Consider the following 21,290-nt stretch of genomic DNA (forward strand, 5'->3'; position numbering starts at 1 on the left):
TAAAAACACACACACATATATATAACATCCAAAATGAAAGTTTGTTTTTATTATTACTGAGCAAATTATGCATTTTTATTTTTATGTATTGACTTTTTGTAGTGTTTTCATGCCTTACGATACATTTATGAATAGAAGCTTTTTTAATTAAAACTTTTGAAGACCTAAGTTGCAGAAAGCCTATTATTATTACTGTTAAACATCATAATGCAGTAGTATACACTACCTGAAAAAAGTTTTAGGAATTGCAAATAATACCTTGACTGCTAGTTGATCATTTGGTATCAGAAGTGGCTGATATGAAAGGCAAAGGCCTCTAGATTACGCTTATTTTAGCAAAATAATAGGAGCACTATCCTGCTGAAGAATTTGCCCTCTCATGTGGTTTGTAATGTAAAGGGCAGCACAAATGCCTTCTCGCACGCCCCCAAACTGAATGTAACCCCAAACCATGACTTTTCCTACACCAAACTTGACTGATTTCTATAAGATTCTTGGCTCCATGTGGGTTCCAATAGGTCTTCTGCAGTATTTGTGATGATTGGGATGCAGTTCAACAGATGATTCATCTGAAAAATCTACTTTCTGCCACTTGTGATCAACTAGAATTTATTATTTGTTGCTCTTACAACTGGTATCGATGACAAGACTTTTGTCAGGTATAGTGTAAAGTTTATTTAGCAGTTATGTGCACTGTAAAAAAGCAATTTCATAAAAAAGTGAGTAAACCCATTGCCTTAAAATGATACTTTAAAACATTTGGTATTTCTGTTTTAATTAAGAAGTGTTTAGTTCAACTAACTTCATTTTTCTAATTATGCACATAGTTCATTCACTTAAGAATTTGAAGACAATGGGTTTACTCACATTTTAAACTAATCTCTTTTTACAGTGTATTATAAATGTTTCAGTATCATACCACAGGAAAGGCGAGGCAGGAATGAAAAGATAGAATTAATAGGGTTAAAATGTGTGGTCTAGCTGACATTACAACTCCAGAGTCAGAAAGCTGAAAAGGGATGTGGATCAAAGCTGTTGGTTTTAACATCCCGGTCAGGAGAAAGTTCAAATGAGGACAGTGGCTTTGGGGAGTTAAAGCGGTCACGGGTTGTTAAGCGGTCAAGAGTTGTCTGTAAGGAGTCGCACAGAGGGAAAAGCCATTAGGGGTTTCCTCCTCTGCAAACTCCCCAAGCTGGAACATTAGCACTCGGCCAGTCCATCATACGCTCATGTTTAAACTCTCACACCTGTTAGTTGTGTTCACATGTTGAGCTGCTATCCAAGGTGCTGAACGGCGTGTGATGAGTGTGGAAAAGACAGGTCATTACTTCAAAACACACACATATAAATGCACTATACAATACAAACACTCTATTGAGTCTCCATTGAGTCATACCTTCATCTGTGATATAATAAGCTGGAAAGAGAGATTTGCTTCTTTAAGGGGTGTGACATTTAAAGACGATGAGGGTATTCAAATTAGTGCTGGGCATATATGTGTGTGCATTACTGTATATATGCTGCAATATTATAAGTGTGTGTGTGTGTGTGTGTGTGTGTGTGTGTGTGTGTGTGTGTGTGTGTGTATATATATATATACATATAACTCCCATCACAGTTTCAATCAAGCCGGGCAGCTTTGTGGGGTTTTGAGCAGCACTGACCGCTTTCATCAATCGTTGATACACCAGAGCCTCGCATAAGCCCATCAGCAGAAACCCTGCTATCAAAATTCCAAATAGGTGGATATCTTAATATCCTCCAGGGACAGAGTGGCCAGGCACACGACACGCCACTTCTCCCACCCGTCCATCACGTATCCAGCTGCAAACATCCACGCAGGACAAGTGGGCTCTCCCAAGCCCAAACTTCTCATCGAGAAGATGGTGTCAATTGCGTTCAGAGACCAGTTGATCAAATCCATAACTCCTTATTCGTTTGGATAGCAATGCACGGAAAGCCTCAGAGATAGAATGAGACGAGACAAGAGAAGCCAGCCAGGAGAGGTATGGAATGGAGAGGAAAAAAAGTGTGACGGCCTTCGCCGAGAGCCAAAGAAAGAAAATAAATATTTTATTATAGGTAGGCATAAATTAATTTTTTTAATCTATATTAATCTCACTGTAATCTTGGAATTAATCTTCCAATTAAAATGGTTCATTTGAATTCTGCCGAAGACCTTCTGAATATGTGAGCTACCCAAATAACGACTAAAAGAAAATCTTTGAGAATGGGTTTCTCAAGCCAGGTGCCGCATTAGACCAAGGGCTCATCTCCTGTCTCCAAAATGCATCACAAACTGCTTGAGAAACTGTTCTACTATGATAATTGGTGATGAAAATGAATTATGTTCAATAAGATGTACTTGTGTTTACTGTTTATTCAGTTAAACATGAATTCTGAACTGTAGGCCTACATAAGCTAAAACAGCAATCTTTGATTACCTTAATCCGACTAAAGTCATAACTAAACTAAACAGAAATTGAATTAAGACATGGAGTATGCATATATTAATGGCATTATTGAAGTAAACACCACAATCAAACTATTACAGTCATGTAGGACTTTTCCCCATATTTTTCGACAAGATCCACACATGCGGCTGTCAGTAATGTCGAGTTCAGACTGCATGATTTTAGCCCTGATTTTGACTCGCCGACAGGTTTTGTGAAATTGCAGAAAAATGGCTGAAATCACAGGCAAATCGGTGCTCGTTCACGTGAGTGACAATCATACAGTATGAACTATCAAGGACACGATATGAGAGAATTGCAGATGAGTCGCTGATGCCCGTGAGATATTTGGCATGCTAAATATCTGGAGCTGTCTGCGATACAAATCATGTCGTGTGAAATGTGTTCTGATTGAAAATAACATCCGCGATCACCTACAGCCAATGAGAGAGCAGCATTCATTAGTACGGGTACCTGCAGGCCAGCGGTAGGCTGGGGGAGAAGGTAAAAGTGCTCATTTTCAGTTTATTAGGACCCAAAAATGGAGGAAAAAATACTGGATCAATATCTGATATCTGATCAATATCACAATCAGGTCGAAAAGTAAAAAAAGTTGAGGAGAGATTCAAAAGCCAGGTGAGCAATACACGTTTCTAAAGCTAAAGCCATCTTTTTCCATTATGTAGTAAATAACGAAAGATATATTACATGACCTTGCGTTGTTTCCATGTCACTTCTCGCGTTTGTTTGGTTGTGAGACATGGTTTGGACAAAGTTGTCTGTGATTCTTTCTATTTTAAAGTCATGCAGTGTGAACTCTCCTGTCGCCGATCCATCCTACAGTGTAAACACAGCACCGACAGAACGCTAACCCAGATAGTCATGCAGTGTGAAAACATATGTGACATGACTACTTTGAAAATCATGCTGTCTGAACTTAGCATAAAGGGCCGCACACACACACACACACATCGCGAAATACAGAAGTTTTTTCTTTCTATTTGGCTTGCGTTATTAAATTCCATAACACTCTCACCAGTCCTTACTCCTTATTTGCGTCTAATACCCCAGCTTAGTCCCTTTATTCATCAGGGGTCGCCACAGCGGAATGAACCACCAGCATATGTTTTACACAGCAGATGCCATTTCAGCTGCAACCCAGCACTGGAAAAACTTTAATTACACTTCTGCAAAAAACGTCTTCAAATGATCTTCACTTGGTGTTTCAAACTGCCATGATTTATTCTCATTATTTTATTTCAATCAGCATGTATTTACCACAATTTACTCTAAAATCAAATTAATAGGTCTGCTGTGTTTATTCTTAAAAACTTGTTTTACGCCAGCTGACCATTTTGGAGGAAATACAGCATCTCCTGATCAAGTCAGTTCAAGATTAGCCACCTTCTGGCATCTGAAATGCTCATCCATCAGCTGTCGGCTGCACTCTCTGATAAGAGCCGATCAATCTCCACTCCCACACACCTGTCTCTCTCTCTCTAATCACATCTCATGCCACAGGTCTCTCTCTCTCTATCTATCTCTCTCTCTCTCGGTGTCTGATATGATAAGCCAATCCTCAGCTGAGCTGGATAAACTGAACACTGATACTTACACACAGGTTTTTATTCTACAGTGAAACCCCATAGACTGATTTCACGCAGCCGCCATTTTTAAAAGCGAAATCGAGGCTGCGGTGGGAAGAAACCCTGAAGAATTGTTGGGAGTTACATAGGAATGTTGTGTGCCTGCTTTATACAGCCCGAAGTTAATATACATCCATTGACATGCACATGCAAACAGTTTGTGTTTGCCATTTGGTTACTTACAGAAAGTGAGAACCTTCCTGGCAGTCAACCATTACATACAACCATTGAGTTTTCAATTTAAAAATAGTCCAAAAAAGAGAAAATATCTAGTGAGCGGCAGATCTGTGGGCAGTTCTGTTGTAACTCAAATAACCACTCGTTACAACCAAGGTTTGCAGAAGAGCATCTCTGAACACACAACAGATCCAACCTTGAGGCGGATGAGCTACAACAGTTCTGTGGGCGCAAATGCTTTGTTGATGTTAAAGGAGAATGGCCAGACTGGTTCAAGCTGATAGAAAGTCAAGAGTAACTCAAATAACCATCGTTATAACCTCATTATAACCGAGGTCTGCATAAGAGCATCTATGAACGCACAACACGTCCAACCTTGAGGCGGATGGGCTACAGCAGCAGAAAACACACACCGGGTGCCACTCCTGTCAGATAAGAACAGTAAACTGAGGCTACAATTCGCACATGCTCACCAAAACTGGACAATAGAAGATTGGAAAAACGTTGTCTGGTCTGATGAGTCTTGATTTTTGCTGCAACATTCAGATGGTAAGATCAGAATTTAACATCAACAACATGAAAGCATGGATCCATCCTGCCTTGTAGCAACGGTTCAGGCTGGTGGTGGTGGTGTAATGGTGTCGGGGATATTTTTTTGGCACAATTTGAGCCCATTAGTACCAACTGAGCATGTTTATGTGTGCGTGTGTGCGTGTGTGTGTGTATATATATATATATATATATATACATATATATATTTAAAGTCAGAATTATTAGCCCCCCCCCCCCCTTTTTTTTTTTTTAAATTAGCATTTTTCTCAGGCTCCTGTGTCTTTTCTGAGTAATTTCATTTTTACAGCAAAGAACTGGTTATTTTCATAGATTTTAACATATACACATAAACATGTGTATGTTAAACATAAACATAAGAGGCAGAGGAAACTGCTTATTGTAGAGAAAATTCTAGATGGCATTTAGACACACACACACACAGACTCACACACGTATATATTTTTAATGGTTTATTTTTATTTTAAAAGAGTCTGACCTTTATAAACAAACAAACAAACAAACAATTAATTAAATATAAATACATACAAATATGCCAATAAATACTTATCAAATAATATACAGTATTATATAATTATATTTGTGTGCGTGTGTGTGTGTGTGTGTGTGTGTGTGTGTGTGTGTGTGTGTGTGTGTGTGTGTGTGTGTGTGTGTGTGTGTGTGTGTGTGTGTGTGTGTGTGTGTAATCATTGTCAGTTTGTTTATACATGTGTGTGTGTGTCTCAGATATATAACTGTATATACTGTATAGTCATGGGTAATAAGCACATACTTTAAAGGGTCAGATTATGGTTATGTGCGGTTTTGATAATTTTACACATCCTGCAACATAATTGTTTATTTCTATTAGAAATATATATAAAAACAGTGATTATAGCTGCAAGATACATTTCTATATTATTACTGTAGCGTATGTGCGGTTTCACTTAGACGTAAACTTCAAACCAAACTTAGAAATCAATCTCTGTGAATTATGACAGATTTTTGTTTTAAAGTGTTCACACATGTTTGGCGTAAAATAGTCTGTTCATAGAGACAGTCACGACCCTGAGACGAGTGAAGATGTGGTCTTGCATGGAATGATGTCACTTAAAAGTGTCTTGGAAGAAAACAGATTTACTTTATACTTAAAAGATGAAGCCTTTCATTAAAGAGGAAGATACGAGTGAAGGCATATAATTGGAGAAAGGATAGGGATAATGGGAAGCAGCCACGGAAGAGGAGAGATTCCGGCAACTAAATAAAGATTTCAGCCATGATAGTTGATCTCTAGCCCAATATCTCAGGGCAACCACAGCAAACCATATGCCTGCCTGTCAGATCCAGGACCAAAACGGAAACTGAAGAGCCTACCAGAGCTTGTGTTCAATTCAAAGTCATTCATATTCATACTGCATGTACTGTATGAATATGGAAGCCTGTTTCAACTACAGGTTTAAAAATAAAATAAAATAAAATAAAATAAAATAAAATAAAATAAAATAAAATAAAATAAAGGCGACGGGTAGCACGTTCGCCTCACAGCAAGAAGGTCACTGGTTCAAGCCTCGGCTAGGTCAGTTGGCATTTCTGTGTGGAGTTTGCATGTTCTCCCCGTGTTGGCGAGGGTTTCCTCCCGGTGCTCCGGTTTCCCCCACAGTCCAAAGACATGTGGTACAGGTGACTTGGGTATGCTAAAATTGACCATAGTGTATGTGTGTGAGTGAGGGTGTATGGATGTTTCCCAGTGATGGGTTGCAGCTGGAAGGGCATCCGCTGCGTAAAACATATGCTGGATAAATTGGCGATTCATTCCGCTGGGAGGAGCCCAGATTAATAAAGGGACTAAGCCGAAAAAAAGAAAATTAATAAAATAAAATAATTTTTTTCATCTGAGATTATTTGTTTCTCACTTTTTTTTCTCCAAATTTCAAAAATTATAATTCATTAATGACTTAATAACTCAGAATTCTGACTTTATAACTTGCAATTCTGACTTTATAACTCGGAATTGCGACTTTATAACGCAAAATTCTGACTTTATAACTCACAATTCTGACTTTATAACTCGCAATTCTGACTTTATAATGCAGAGTTCTGTCTTTATAACTCACAATTCTGACTTTATAACTCACAATTCTGACTATATAACTCGGAATAGAGACTTTATAATGCTGAGTTCTGTCTTTATAACTCACAATTCTGACTATAACTTGTAATTCTGACTTTATAACTCGTAATTCTGACTTTAAAACTCGCACTTCTGACTTTATAACTCGCAATTCTGACTTTATAACTCGTAATTCTGACTTTATAACTCACAATTCTGACTATAACTTGTAATTCTGACTTTATAACTCGTAATTCTGACTTTAAAACTCGCACTTCTGACTTTATAACTCGCAATTCTGACTTTATAACTCGTAATTCTGACTTTATAACTTACAATTCTGACTATAACTCGTAATTCTGACTTTATAACTTACAATTCTGACTATAACTCGTAATTCTGACTTTATAACTCGCACTTCTGACTTTATAACTCGCACTTCTGACTTTATAACTTGCAATTCTGACTTAATAACTCGTAATTCTGACTTTTTAACTCACAATTCTGACTATATAACTCGGAATAGAGACTTTATAATGCAGAATTCTGTCTTTATAACTGACAATTCTGACTATAACTCGTAATTCTGACTTTATAACTCGCACTTCGGACTTTATAACTCGCAATTCTGACTTTATAATAAAAATAAGAAAATAATAAAAATAATAAAAATAATAATAAGCTTGTGCTTCATTCTTGATGACGAAATGCATTTTGTTTAAAGAATTGTCTTAAGAGGATGACTTTTTGCTTGAAATAAAAAAATTCTAAATGTTTTAAAATAATAAAAGCTTTATTAACTCAACTTCATTTAGATTTTGTGACCTCATTAAAAGAGAAAACATTTTATGCTTTGTAAATCCCTTATAATAAAAAAAGGAACAATATAAACATTAAAAGAATTTGCTAACATTATAAAGTGTTACCAAAAAGTCTGAATTGAAAGAACATTCCTGCAATGGCACACACACACACCTCAACGCACATCTACGCATTGATATTCCCCAAATGAGGTGTAAAAGCAGCCGTCCTGGTAATTAAAGTCAGCTGTGTGGGTAATGGAGCAGCTTGTATTTTTCTCTAATCATATTTGAATGCTCTCCACCCATAAACACGTTTATTTAGGGGCAAATATGTTGAGTGTTGTATTAACGAAGGAAAGGCATTATGTCATCCAGGTGCTAAGCAGTCAGTCAACGAAAACCCTCGTAACAAAAGAGCAAAGTAAAGTGTGCGAGACGTCGGTGTGATTTATTGTGACAGAACATTTTCAATGGAAACATCCACTTACCTTGATTAGCTGGGAATGTTTTGAGCTGCATGCCGTCCACCAGGTGGTTGATGGAGAGCTTTGGCCAGTGAAGGTACAGCTGGCAACCTTGAATCAAAGATGCTTTAACTTCGTGATTCCGTGCCAGGATATCCTACAAATAACAAGAGTGGCCATTGTGTCATTGACAGTACAATATTAGGTAGCATGGATTGGATGAACAGCATATTGGTTATTGGCTAGTGTAAGGGATTCTTCTTTTGCTTCCACTTCATATTAGGAGACTACAGTGCTCAGCATTTACAAGTACACCCCTCACAAATCGATCTTTTAATTTTTATTTTCTATGGGATGCTATACAATATTATATTTGTGCATATACATTAGATTATTCAGTACTGAAACCAAATCTGAGGCTAATCTAACAAAATAACTTATGATAACGGTACAGAAATGACTACACCCAAATTTATATGTTAGGGAAAAATATTAAATAAATCAAAAGAAACAAAAAATATACACAAGCCCAAATCAGAATAAGGTGGAACAAGTATATAAATGCTAATAAAAAAAAGAAAGTAGTGATTTCCAAATTTATTTTGACTTGTATTTCATTGTAAACAATATGAACAGGAAATATTTCATATTTTGTCTAGTCAAGTTCACTTCACTTGTAAATATACATCCTTTCCTGTCATTCAGACCTGCAATAATTTGGATATTTCGCCTTCAACAGTGCATTACATAATTAAAAGATTCAAGAAATCGGTGTGAATTTCAGTGCGTAAAGGACAAGAGTGCAATCTAAGCTGAACAACCATGATCTCCGATCTCTCAGGCAGCACTGCATCAAAAATCGTTGTTCATCTAGAAGCGATATCACCACATGTGCTCACGATTATTTTGCCAAACCTTTGTCAAATACCATAATACATGCATACATTCACAAATTCCAGTGAAAACGGTACTGTGCCAAAAGGAAGCCATATGTTAACAGTGTCCAGAAGTGCCGTCAACTTCTCTGGGCTTATAGGCACCTGGGCTCAGAGACATCACACAGTAGAAACCTGTACTGTGGTCAGATGAATCAGTATTTTTGGAAGAAATGGACACAGTGTGATCCGGACCAAAAAAGAAAAGGATCATCCAGACGTTTACAGGCAACAAGTCCAAAAGCCAGTGTCTGTCATGGAATGGGGTTGTGTCAGTGCCTTTGGCTAAGGTAACTTGCACTTCTGTGACGCAACATTAATGCGGAAAAGCTTAGAAATGTTGTGAAAATTCTTTTCCAGGGACACTCATGCATATTTTAACAAGACAATGCAAAACCAAAGTCCTGGCTGTGAAGGAAGAGGATACAGGTATTTGACTGGCCTGCCTGCAGTCCCGACCTGTCTCCAATAGAGAATGTGTGGTGCATTTTGAAGCACAAAATGCAACAACAGAGACCCCGTACTGTTGCCCACCTTAAGACCTGTTTGCAGCTTTACGTATTTTAAGTGTTGTGAAAAGGAACGGCAACATTACAAAGTGGTCAATGCTTTACTGTTACAACTTTTTTGAAATGTGTTGCAAGAACCAAAATTGAAATGAGTGTTTATTAAAAAATAAATGAAAAATAATTTTTAAAAAAACATGAGGAGCACATTAAATAGTGTTTGTTGTATTGTCTGCAATGAAATACCAGTCAAAGTAAATATCACTACTTTTTATTAGTGTTTTCCATACTGTATTATCTTTCGATTTCCAATAATGTTTAGTGACCAAACTATTATTTTAACTATATTATAACTTTATTATAAATGTAACTATATACTGACCTCACAAACAAACGATTTAAAAAATTAAAGATTTTTGTTTATTTTACCGTAGTTTAACAAAACTTTACATGATTTAAATAGTCAACAGTGTATGCATAGTAATTGGTTTACAAGGACATTTGTCTTTTATTTTATTTAAATGATACCTTTATTAGCTTCTCATAGCCAGATCGAGATATTTTGAGAAGCTCGCAAGTCTCGAGTGTCAGGACACACTGGACAATGTCACTTCCCTCTGCTGCATTTACAGGTTCACAAGATCCAAAAGAACCTCCAGTTGCAATCTACAGTAGATCAACAATAACAACAACAAAAAAAATCCCGTATGATTAATGAAAACTATTTTAAAATGATATATTCAAGAGCCTATAATTTAGAAACAATACTATATTTACTTAAATGATCAGCACCAGGTTAATTATTTTTTGTTTTTGGCAAGCTTCACTCATGGATGTAACAATGAAACAAATTGAAACTCTCTTTAATCAACATTACCTGATCATTTTCTTCAACAAAAGAGCTGATTTGTGCACTTAATATTATTATTCATATACTACAATACCCTTAATTAAAGTAGGCCTGTTGTGAACTGAAACCACTACATTAAAAATGAATATTAGACAATATTACATTTTTCAAAGGGCCTATTTGATACAATAAATTGAATGACAGTTTTCAAATCATTCCAATTTTAATGCATTCACCGAAAAAATCATAGGATCATTGACACGTTTAGAATAAATATAATGATTTTGGTCACTGGTTAATGCATTGTACTTTTCATTTGTGCTTGAAAATCTGAACTCTTAACCCTTCTGAAGTTTAAACATTGGTTTTATCTGAAAAACAAATATAAATATATCTGAAAATAACAAAATTTTTGTAATAATATGCAAATAATAGCTGAAATAGACAACATTAACATTTTAAATCAGAAGAAATGTCATCAGGATAAAATCGAATTTTACTCAAACCCGTGTCTGACAACATTTCTATGGTTTTATCTAAAAAATATATAAACATGTCTGAAAATATAACACCTTTTCCATTATATAATGCAAAGAAAATGCCCAAAAGGGCAACATTTACATTTTAAATCAGAAGAAATCACATCAGATTTAAAATCAAACTTTACTCAAACACATGTCTGAAAAAATTTGTATGGTTTTATCTAAAAATATAAACATGTCTGTAAATATATATTTTTTGTTATATTATGCAAAAAAAAAATGCTGACAAAAGGCAACATTTACATTTTAAATAAGAAAAAATGTCATCAGAATAAAATTACATTTTACTCAAACCCGTGTCTGAAAACATTTGTATGGTTTTTATCTAAAAAATATATATATAAAAACATGTCTGTAAATATAACACCTTTATTTTGTTACATTATGCAAAAAAAGAACACATTAAAATTTAAATCAGTAAAATTCAATCAATAACTATAAAATGTAAGTCCAGAGAAATTAAGAATTTTCATGTGGTTTATTATATTTTTTGCATATCTATATTACCTGAGGTAAGAAGGGTATTGTTTTTATAGTTACTGTATAGGCAAAGCAAAGAACCCATCACAGATAACCAAGCAGTGCAATGTTGTTACCGTAGAGACAGTCTGATCCTCTCTCAGGGTTTCATGGTTGAATGGTTTCACTGAGCCCTTCAGAACAAGGTAAAATCCATTATGTGCAAAAACTGTAATCGGAGAACGAGAAGCAGATATAAATATGGCAGAAAACAACACGCTCAATTAAAAAAACTTTCCATTCAGCAGATACGGTTCAGCCGTTTCAGGTCAAAGCACTTGACCCTATTATGCAGGTGGGCGAGAAGCCGATTCAATCTTATTGCCGTATCTGTTGTGTGCAGAAATAAGACTCTGCACACTACAAGAATTCAAAAAGGAAGCCAACACTACTATCGTTCAGACATCTCATATTACGCTAAAGGGTTTTATAGACATAGATATTGATTGTATTCTAAATAAATCTAAACGTAATGGTGTCATATGTGGATATACAGTACTGTGCAAAAGCCTCAGGCCATTGGGCAATTTCGACAAAAACAAAAACAAAGTTGGTTATTTCTATATATTTCTGTAGCATGTCAGTTTGAAATATCAATTTACACAAACATTATTTTTGTCATAAAATATGTAGTATGTAAGTTTGCCAACCAGTTGGACGGAGTATTGCAATCCTGGATCAAAACACATTTTCAATCGACGACGACTCTGACAATTCCATACAAGCGCAGGTTGCCAGACTGATGTGAGTGTGCCTGACTATCGAGCCTCAAGGCTGATTTAAGGCTATATCTTTATACATTTGTGTGTGTGTGTGTGTGTATTTAAAATGAAATTATGTATATACCGCTCGGATATACATATGCTGTATATCCGAAATCGTAAATATTTAAAATAGGCACTTTACTTATAAATAAACTGCATAGTTGCAATCTAAACAACTACATTCTCGCCTAAAAAGACCTCAAAAGTATAATATGTTGTCCAACAGCAGCAATATGTCAAACTGTAGTGAGATTATCGATCTGTTGTCACTCTATGTGGGTGGAGTAATACAGAAGAGTGAAGAGGCTGTACGAGTTCTGATATTGCAGAATATCACATGGCTATCAACCAATCAGATTCACGATTCACGAACCAAACAGAACTGTATATATATATGAACCGTGTATGTATATATATATATATATATATATATATATATATATATATATATATATATATATATATATATACATACACACACACACACACACACACACACACACACACATTTGTAAGTGTACTTTTTTTTGCATACAAAATGAGCCGTATTCATATCTGCAAGTAAAACAAATAAATCACCTTTAAACACATAGATCTGAATGAGATGAAAACTCTCTGAAAGCAAATCTTTGGTACACTAAGAAAACCCATCTCTCACTCTTCACACGCAAACTTTCCAGACGGCTATCAACAGCAAATCACAGTGTTTATGCTCTGTAATCATCTGCAGCTCAAACTCGCATCCATAACGAAGCCCTTCCCCACTCCATCTGTGACATACAACACGCCACAGCCATTACCGCCACCGCTCGAGACCAATCAATAACGAAATCTCCATCTCCAGAACACCAGACGCTTGCAAAACGCCAAGCATCGCGGTGGAGTCACGGCTTCATACTTTCATCAAATTGTCTTTCCTTTATGTTTTTGCTCAGTGGCCCTGAAAGTACATGTGGCTGCTATTGAGCACAGATTAGCAGACGAATGAACACGTCGAAAAAAAAAAAAAAAAGCATGACTGGTTGGGCTCTCAACCTTTTAGAAACACATTTAAACAACTTGACTACATTAAAAAGGCAAGACTGAAAGAAGATGTCGATTGAAAGATCTGGTCAATTTCTCTTGATAGATTGTATTGCATGAGACTACTGATATATGATGTATAAAGCGTTTTGTGTGAGAGAATCAAAGAGAGTGATTTCCAAATATTTGCAAGGATTTGGATGAGTAAAAGCCAATGTGTGGATACTACTAGTTGTGATGCTGGTATCAGATGAGAGAGATCACTGATTGTAACTAACTTTAAAGGGCACATAGTTTACCCCTTTTTTAAAATGTAATATTAATATTATGGTTCTTTTGAGTGTGCCAGTTTAGGTTCAGTTCAAAACACAATTCAGATTGTTTTATTATAATGTGTAAAAAGTGTCATTTTGGGTGCGTCTACAGAGGCTGTTGTTTTAGGGGTGTGTTGCTTCACATGAAAATTAGTTTCGACTTCCCGTTTATATGCAGCCCTAATAAAAGTCCTACTTAAAGTCCTTGTTTTGTTGCGAGGGTTAAGTTTAGAGGTAGGGCAATAGTAATGCCATATGATGTCAGGCATTTTTTACTAAATAAAATTGAAAGTCCTACACCTATGGAAATTCCTCATAAGCCACCAAAACCAATGTTTGTGTGTGAGTGTATGTGTAACTCACTGATCTGTCCACGGTCCCATGTCTCGACGGTGGTGATGGTACTGATCTGTTTCAGCTCTTGCGAGCCCAGCGTTGAGCTCAGACTGTGGACTCCCATCAACAGTTTATTAATGACATGATGCTCTGACTGGGATCTCTCAATAGGGCTGCAAAACACACAAAAGAACCGCAAACTCATTTTTTAGGAGACTAAACAGCCAATCTTACTCAATGGGCTTTCACACCAGTGCTGGACAAGTTACTCTACAACCCCAAATCAGAAAAAGTTGTGACAGTATGGAAAAGACAAATGAAAAAGAAAGTAGTGATTTCCAAATTGACTTTGACTTGTATTTCATTGCAGACAAGATAGACACAACATATTTCTGGTCAATATACATCCTTTACTGTCATTCAGCCCTGCAACACATTCCAAAAAATGAGGTAAATTGGTTTAATAATGATGTGATTTGAAACAGGTGATGTCAACAGGTGATTGTAATTAGGATTTGGTTCAAAAGCAGCATCCAAGAAAGGTCTAGTGCTTTAGGAGCAAAGATTTACATTTACATTTAGTCATTTAGCAGACGCTTTTATCCAAAACGACTTACAAATGAGGACAAGGAAGCAATTTACACAACTATAAGAGCAGCAGTGAACAAGCGCTATAGACAAGTTTCAGGTGTGTAAAGTCTAAGAAGCAAAGCATTAGTAAATTTATTTATTTTTTTTTTTTGTGAGAGAGAGTACAGTTAGTGGTATAGCCAGAGAGGCAGTTAAGATTAGGAAGGAAAGTGGAGACTAAACAGTTGCGTTTTTAGTCGTTTCTTGAAGACAGCAAGTGACTCTGCTGTTCTGATGTAGTTAGGGAGTTCATTCCACCAACTGGGCAGATTGAATGTGAGAGTTCGGGAAAGTGATTTCTTCCCTCTTAGGGATGGAACCACGAGGCGACGTTCATTCACAGAACGCAAGTTTCTGGAGGGCACATACATCTGCAGAAGTGAGAGCAGATACGAAGGAGCAAAGCCAGAGGTCGCTTTGCAAGCAAACATCAGAGCTTTGAATTTGATGCGAGCAGCAACTGGCAGCCAGTGCAAACCGGTGAGTAGCGGAGTGACATGTGCTCTTTTGGGTTCATCAAAGACCACTCGTGCTGCTGCGTTCTGAAGCAGCTGAAGAGGTTTGATAGAACTAGCTGGTAGTCCGGCTAGCAGAGAGTTGCAATAGTCCAGTTTGGAGAGAACAAGAGCTTGAACAATGAGTTGAGCTGTATGTTCAGATAGATTCAGAAAGATGGCCAGTTTGCCAACAAATACATTAGAAAATTATGTTCCTCAAAGAAAGATAGGAAGACATTTGGATATTTCACCTTCAACAATGCATAATTAAAATATTCAAGGAATCTGGATCAATGTCAGTGCGTAAAGAACAAGGGCACAAGCCTAGGCTGAACAACCATGATCTCCGATCTCTCAGGTGGCACTAGATGAAGAATCCTCACTTATCTTTAAGCAATATCAACACATGGGCTCAGGACTACTTTGGCAAACCTTTGTCAAGTAACACAATATGTATTTACATCCACAAATGGCAGTTAAAGCTATACTGTGCCAAATAAAATAAAATAAAATAAAGTAAAATAAAATAAAATAAAATAAAATAAAAAATTGAAAAATTAAATAAAATAAAGCAACATTTAAAAACAAAAACAGATTATATTTAATTAAATTAAATAACATTTTAAAATAAAATAATAAAATAAAATAAAATATTTTTAATTAAATAACATTTAAAAATAAAAACAAAAAAATCTAATTAAATTGAATAAAATTAAATTAAGTTGAATAAAATTGAATAAAAAATGTAAAATAAAACAAAATTAAATTAAATAACATTTAAAAATAACAGCAAATAAAATGAAATAGAATAAAATGAAATAAAAATTATAATTAAAAATGTAAAATTAAATAAAACTAAATTGAATTAAATTGCATTAAAAACACAAATAAAATTTAATAAAATAGAATAAATTCAAATTAAGTAACATTTAAAAATAAAAACAAATAAAATTAAATAAAATAGAACAAAACAAAATTAAATGAAAAAATGTAAAAAAATAAATAAATAAATAAAATATTGAATGTTTTAGAACTGATGCATAAAAATGAACTACCAGTAAGATAACTCACATAGACACTGATTTGATTGACTGTATTACAACAATTACAGCAATCTAGCAACCTGTGTATATTATAAAGTCAGTTAAAGACATAAACTGTCTTAAAAAATATGCAGCAAGTGTGTATCCTAGACAAACCCTGTAACCCAAACAAAAAAAACAACAACTCCCTAATTGTTTTACACCCTCTCTATCCCACAGGCAGCATCTCAGATAATGTAACCTGAAGACTTGCCATTACGAAAACCCTCTGCAGAACATTATCACGTCTAAATCTAATTCTCAAGGGAAAACGAGCATGATGCTGATGGTATTAGCATGGTGTTTAGTTCCATAGGCATCTGAGAGATACAAAAAGAAAGTCTGGAGGAGTGTGTGTCCATCAGGAGCGCAGCGCTGCCAGCATGAGTGAGTAATCACAATGCCGATCGGCTGTGTGCACACCAGTTTGCTTATGCTGGATGAAGGTCAAATCTGTCAATCAATCCTTTGTGAGCGCTTGTGTGTTTGGTAAATCAGTGTCAGGCTAAACAAAGCTGGCTTTAGACAGGCAGAAAGAATAACAATTCTGCATTGTGCTAGAAAATTTCATCTCTCAGTTATGACTGACATACATCAGTTTTTCCATGCAGGTGCTTTAATGGCAAAAAACTATTTAAAGCACAGTTACGTACAACTGTCATTTATAATCTTGACATGTTGTACAACATATATGACAATTTGAAGAATAAATAGTATTAAATATCAATGGAGTTAAAGTTATATTAGTCTTCTGCGAGTATCAATTTACTTGCTACAATTAATCGCTGAAACTTTTATCATGGTATACAGTATTATAAAATGATTTAAATTAATTAACATTTAAAAACAAAAACAAATTAAATTAAATAAATAGAATAAAATTTAATTTAAAAAAGTAATAAAATAAAACAACATTTAAAAATAAAAAAACATTTAAAAATAAAAGCAAATAAAATGAAATTAAATTAATTTTTTTTTTTAAATGTTAAAAAAAATAAGAATTTTATTGCAATATTGAGCTAAGCTGCAAAAAAGATTACTTTAACAGGTATAATAACAAAAAAACTGTGTTTTACTTTACTGTACATTACCTGACAATGTTTTGTCACCTATCCAAGTTTTAGAAACAAGTAATAAATTGTACATCCCATACTGAATGTAACTCCAAACCATGATTTTTCGTTCACCAAACTTGACTGATTTCTGTAAGAATCTTGAGTTCGTGTGGGTACCAATAAGTCTTCTGCAGTATTTGTGATGATTGGGATGCAGTTCAACAGATGATTCATCTGAAAAAAAATCAACTTTCTGCCACTTTTCCAAATGATCAACTAGAAGTCAAGTTATTATTTGTTGCTCTTACAACTGGGATTGACAACAAGACTTTTGTCAGATAGTGTATACACACTATGTTCAGAGTATATGTTTTAAACAAATTAAATTGCTAAAGGTTGATAAAGTACGATAGGTATCCGTTTACAATTAAGTCTCATTGGTAAATGTTAGTTAATGCATTCAAATCAACAGTGAGAAATTATGATTATATACCACATAGCCATATCACAGTTAAAGTCAAGCCCAAAATAATTCATGCTTCATACCCCAGGGGTGTGAATAATTTCAGACTTTACTGTGTGTGTTTATTTATGTAAAAATACAACAGAATTTTATTAGTCGTTAACATTTATAAAAACGATTATAACTTTTGATTTTGATTCATTATTAGGCATTATCTATTATAGGGGTGTCAATTTCAGTTCCTGGGAAGCCACAGCCCTGCACATTTTAGTTCCAACCCTGCTTCAACACACTTATGCTGCGGTCACACTAGAGTTTGTGCGTGGGAAATTCTGTTGTACGACGCTGCATAAGGGGCGGGATTAAACAAGATGATTAGACATTTAAAAATCCAAGCGACTGGTCCATGTGTTAAATTTCTGTCCAGAGAGGTCATGTTTTGATCCTCGATTGGTCTCACGCAATCATGTGATGCAATTTTGCAGGTCAAAGGTCCCGTTTTAGTTTTAAAATGCATAAGTTTTGCTACAGTTACGTTATCCGTCCACACTACGCCGGAGTTTTCGAGTGCCGAAAACTGAGCTTTTTGGAAACGCTGAAGAGGCTGTTTTCATTTTAAAACGCTGCTGCTCCATCTCAGTGTGGATGGAGGAAAACGGAGACTTCTGAACACAGAGGAGTGGCTGCAGACATTCGCCTCTCTGATTGGGGCTTTTTCCTCATTATTAAGTAGCCTACACACAGTTCAGTCTTGCATCCTCTCCTTGTAAGTTCAGACTTCGCAAGTTTGATATGGAAAAACAAACTACCAAGGACACATCAGGTAAATCTTCAAAGGAAACAGTGTACCTTATAACCTCATACACATCACCCTGGATACGTTGTTTCACTTTAACAATAAAATGAAAACCTAATATAAGGATCTGCCTATTTTTATTTAAATATTAGCAACTTAACAAACACCAAAAAATGTTGAGGCGTTGTGTAGCTGCATATTTATGAGTGTCATATTCACTGTTTGCATATTTATAACAAAACGGAGCCTATAACATAACTGCCTCCTTTCATTCTCATTGAAAATACGAAACATACCCTGTCTCATTTGCTGACAAGCGATGAGTCAATATGCAGAATAAGTGTCTGCGGTTAATATTTAATATATTAACCTAACTTATCTTTGCGCCCAGCCAAAACACGTTACCTGAGAACAAGTGATAGATTCAAAAGACCAAAGTCAGGGAATATGTCGTTAGATATTGACAACAAGATGAGTTAAATATCACGTTTAACAAATATAGTGAGATTTGATCGGTAGATCCTTGATGAACAGTCCGACGTGCACAGCCCTCATATGGTTAGATGTGTGTGTGTGGTCACGTGATGTAGATGAAGAGTTGTTCAGAAACGCTGGGTGAAACGCTAGTGTGGATGCGGGTCGTTTTCATTCTAAAATTCTGTTTTAAAACTGAAACGTATTAGTGGCCAAAGTTCATCAAGCTCGAACTTTCCAACGCAGCGAACTGTGAAACTTGTCGCACAAGCTTGCGTTTTCGGTCTGATGCATTCGCATGCGTATGAATAGAAGTCTATGTGGAGAAAAGTCTAGTGTGATCGCAGCTTCACCTGTAGGTTTGAAAAAAGCCTGAGGACTCAATTAGTTTGATCAGGTGTGTTTAAATAGGGTTTGTGCCAGCAGCTAGCTCTCTGCAACTCTCATATGGTCGCCCACTGAAGTTAAGCAGGGCTATGCCCGGTCAGTACCTGGATGAGAGAACACATGGGGAAGCTAGGTTGCTGTTGGAAGAGGTGCTTGTAAGACCAGCAGAGGGCGCTCAACATGCGGTCTGTGTGGGTTCTAATGCCCCAGTATATTGATGGAGACTCTATGCTGCTCAGTGAGTCCTGTCTTTTGGATAAGATGTTAAACCGAGGTCCTGACTCTCTGTGGTCATTAAGCATCCCAGGATGTCCTTTGGAAAAATTTGGCCTGGATGCTGGGGTTAAACCCCTACTCTATTTTTTTTTTCACAGGCCTCTGTCCATCATGGCCTCGTAATTATCCCCATATCATAATTGGCATATCATAATTGATATCATGTCATAATTGTCTTCTCTGCACCAATCAGCTTGTGTATGGTGTCCGGTCTGGCGTTATATGGCTGCCATCCTGGTGGATGCTGCACACTGGTGGTGGATGAGGAGATTCCCCCCAAAAATGTGTAAAGTGCTTTGAGTGTCCAGAAAACTGCTATATAAAATTTAAGTGATTAATTAATTATTAACTGCAATGAATAATCACTGAAAACTGGCTGCAAGTCACTGTTCTCTTCTGCTTTTGGTGTTTAAGACAGATTGTTAGAATGCGTTTCCTTACTTGATCGTCAGACTGCAAACTTTCACAGACCTCTGTGGCCGTAAATGCCCTGATGGATCTGACAGAACCAAATCAGATTAAGAACCTTCCGCCTACCAGAGCTATAGATGCTTGCTCCATAACAGATGCTCAGTGTGATAAACTCCCAAGACCATCTAAGTGCGTGACGTAAATGACGTTAATGACACAATTTCCATTGCTTCACTAATTTATGTTTCAGTTTTAGTGCCATTTTTTTCTGAAAGCCTGTTTACAATTTCATGCAAACACTTCCTGAAATCACTACACAAGCACATTGGAGTTCAAACAGGGCAGAACAGCAGAAACGACTTGACTAAAGAGTCTCCAAACATCCCAAATGCATTATACACATATATTTGTTTTATGTTTGATACACTCCAGACTACAACACCAATGCAGAACTCTACACAGATGGCAGAGCTTAGTCCTGATAGCATTAGCAGAGATGTACAAGCATGAGTTTACAATTTGCAGGAACGTCTCGTACAGTTTTAATTTCAGGGTTCACAAAACAGCCTCTGTGCACCAACTTTGTAATTCCCCGTACTCCTGCCAAAGTGCGAAGTGGATAAAAAGAAACACATTATACAGTTAAGACAATGGCATATCATCTTTTACACTAGCTCATTTCTGGATGAGAGCGAGAGGACTGCACTTTTAAATATACAATTAACAGTAACATCATCTATCTCTGGATGGGAATGAGGTTATGTTTGTGTCGGGACACCTGATCCTGGCCTGAGTTCATCGTTCACATACGGAAATCTGAGGAACACTTTACAAAAAGGATGTATTAATGGGTGAATGTACCATAACTAATGAAATCGTATTGTAAAGTGTGACTGAAATAGATATATATGAGCATCAATGAATGTCCATAAAATTATAGATAATATATTTGAACATACAGTATACACTCACCGGCCACTTTATTAGGTACACCTGTCCAACTACTTGTTAACACAAATTTCTGATCAGCCAATCACATGGCAGCAACCCAATGCATTTAGGCATGAAGACATGGTCAGGATGGTCTGCTGCAGTTCAAATGGGGGACGAAAGGTGATTTAAGTGGCTTTAAACATGGCAAGATTGGAAAAACGTTAACTGGTCTGATGAGTCTTGATTTCTGCTGCAACATTCAGATGGTAGGGTCAGAATTTGGCATCAACAACAT

At 36.0% G+C, this 21,290-nt stretch overlaps 1 protein-coding gene across 1 annotated transcript in view; it reads right to left on the reverse strand.

The window, feature by feature from the left end:
• The window catches only part of cnbd1 (cyclic nucleotide binding domain containing 1), a 72,953-nt gene that overhangs the window by 18,351 nt on the left and 33,312 nt on the right, over positions 1-21,290 (reverse strand). Inside the window, exons 5-8 of the mRNA XM_056451001.1 lie at positions 14,019-14,164; positions 11,632-11,723; positions 10,172-10,309; positions 8,227-8,359 (exon numbers count right to left, since the gene is read on the reverse strand). Coding sequence (XP_056306976.1) covers positions 8,227-8,359; positions 10,172-10,309; positions 11,632-11,723; positions 14,019-14,164 — 509 coding nt within the window. The remainder of the gene's footprint in view (positions 1-8,226; positions 8,360-10,171; positions 10,310-11,631; positions 11,724-14,018; positions 14,165-21,290) is intronic.

The sequence above is a fragment of the Danio aesculapii genome, chromosome 24 (assembly GCF_903798145.1).
Source record: "Danio aesculapii chromosome 24, fDanAes4.1, whole genome shotgun sequence".
Classification (NCBI taxonomy): domain Eukaryota; kingdom Metazoa; phylum Chordata; class Actinopteri; order Cypriniformes; family Danionidae; genus Danio; species Danio aesculapii.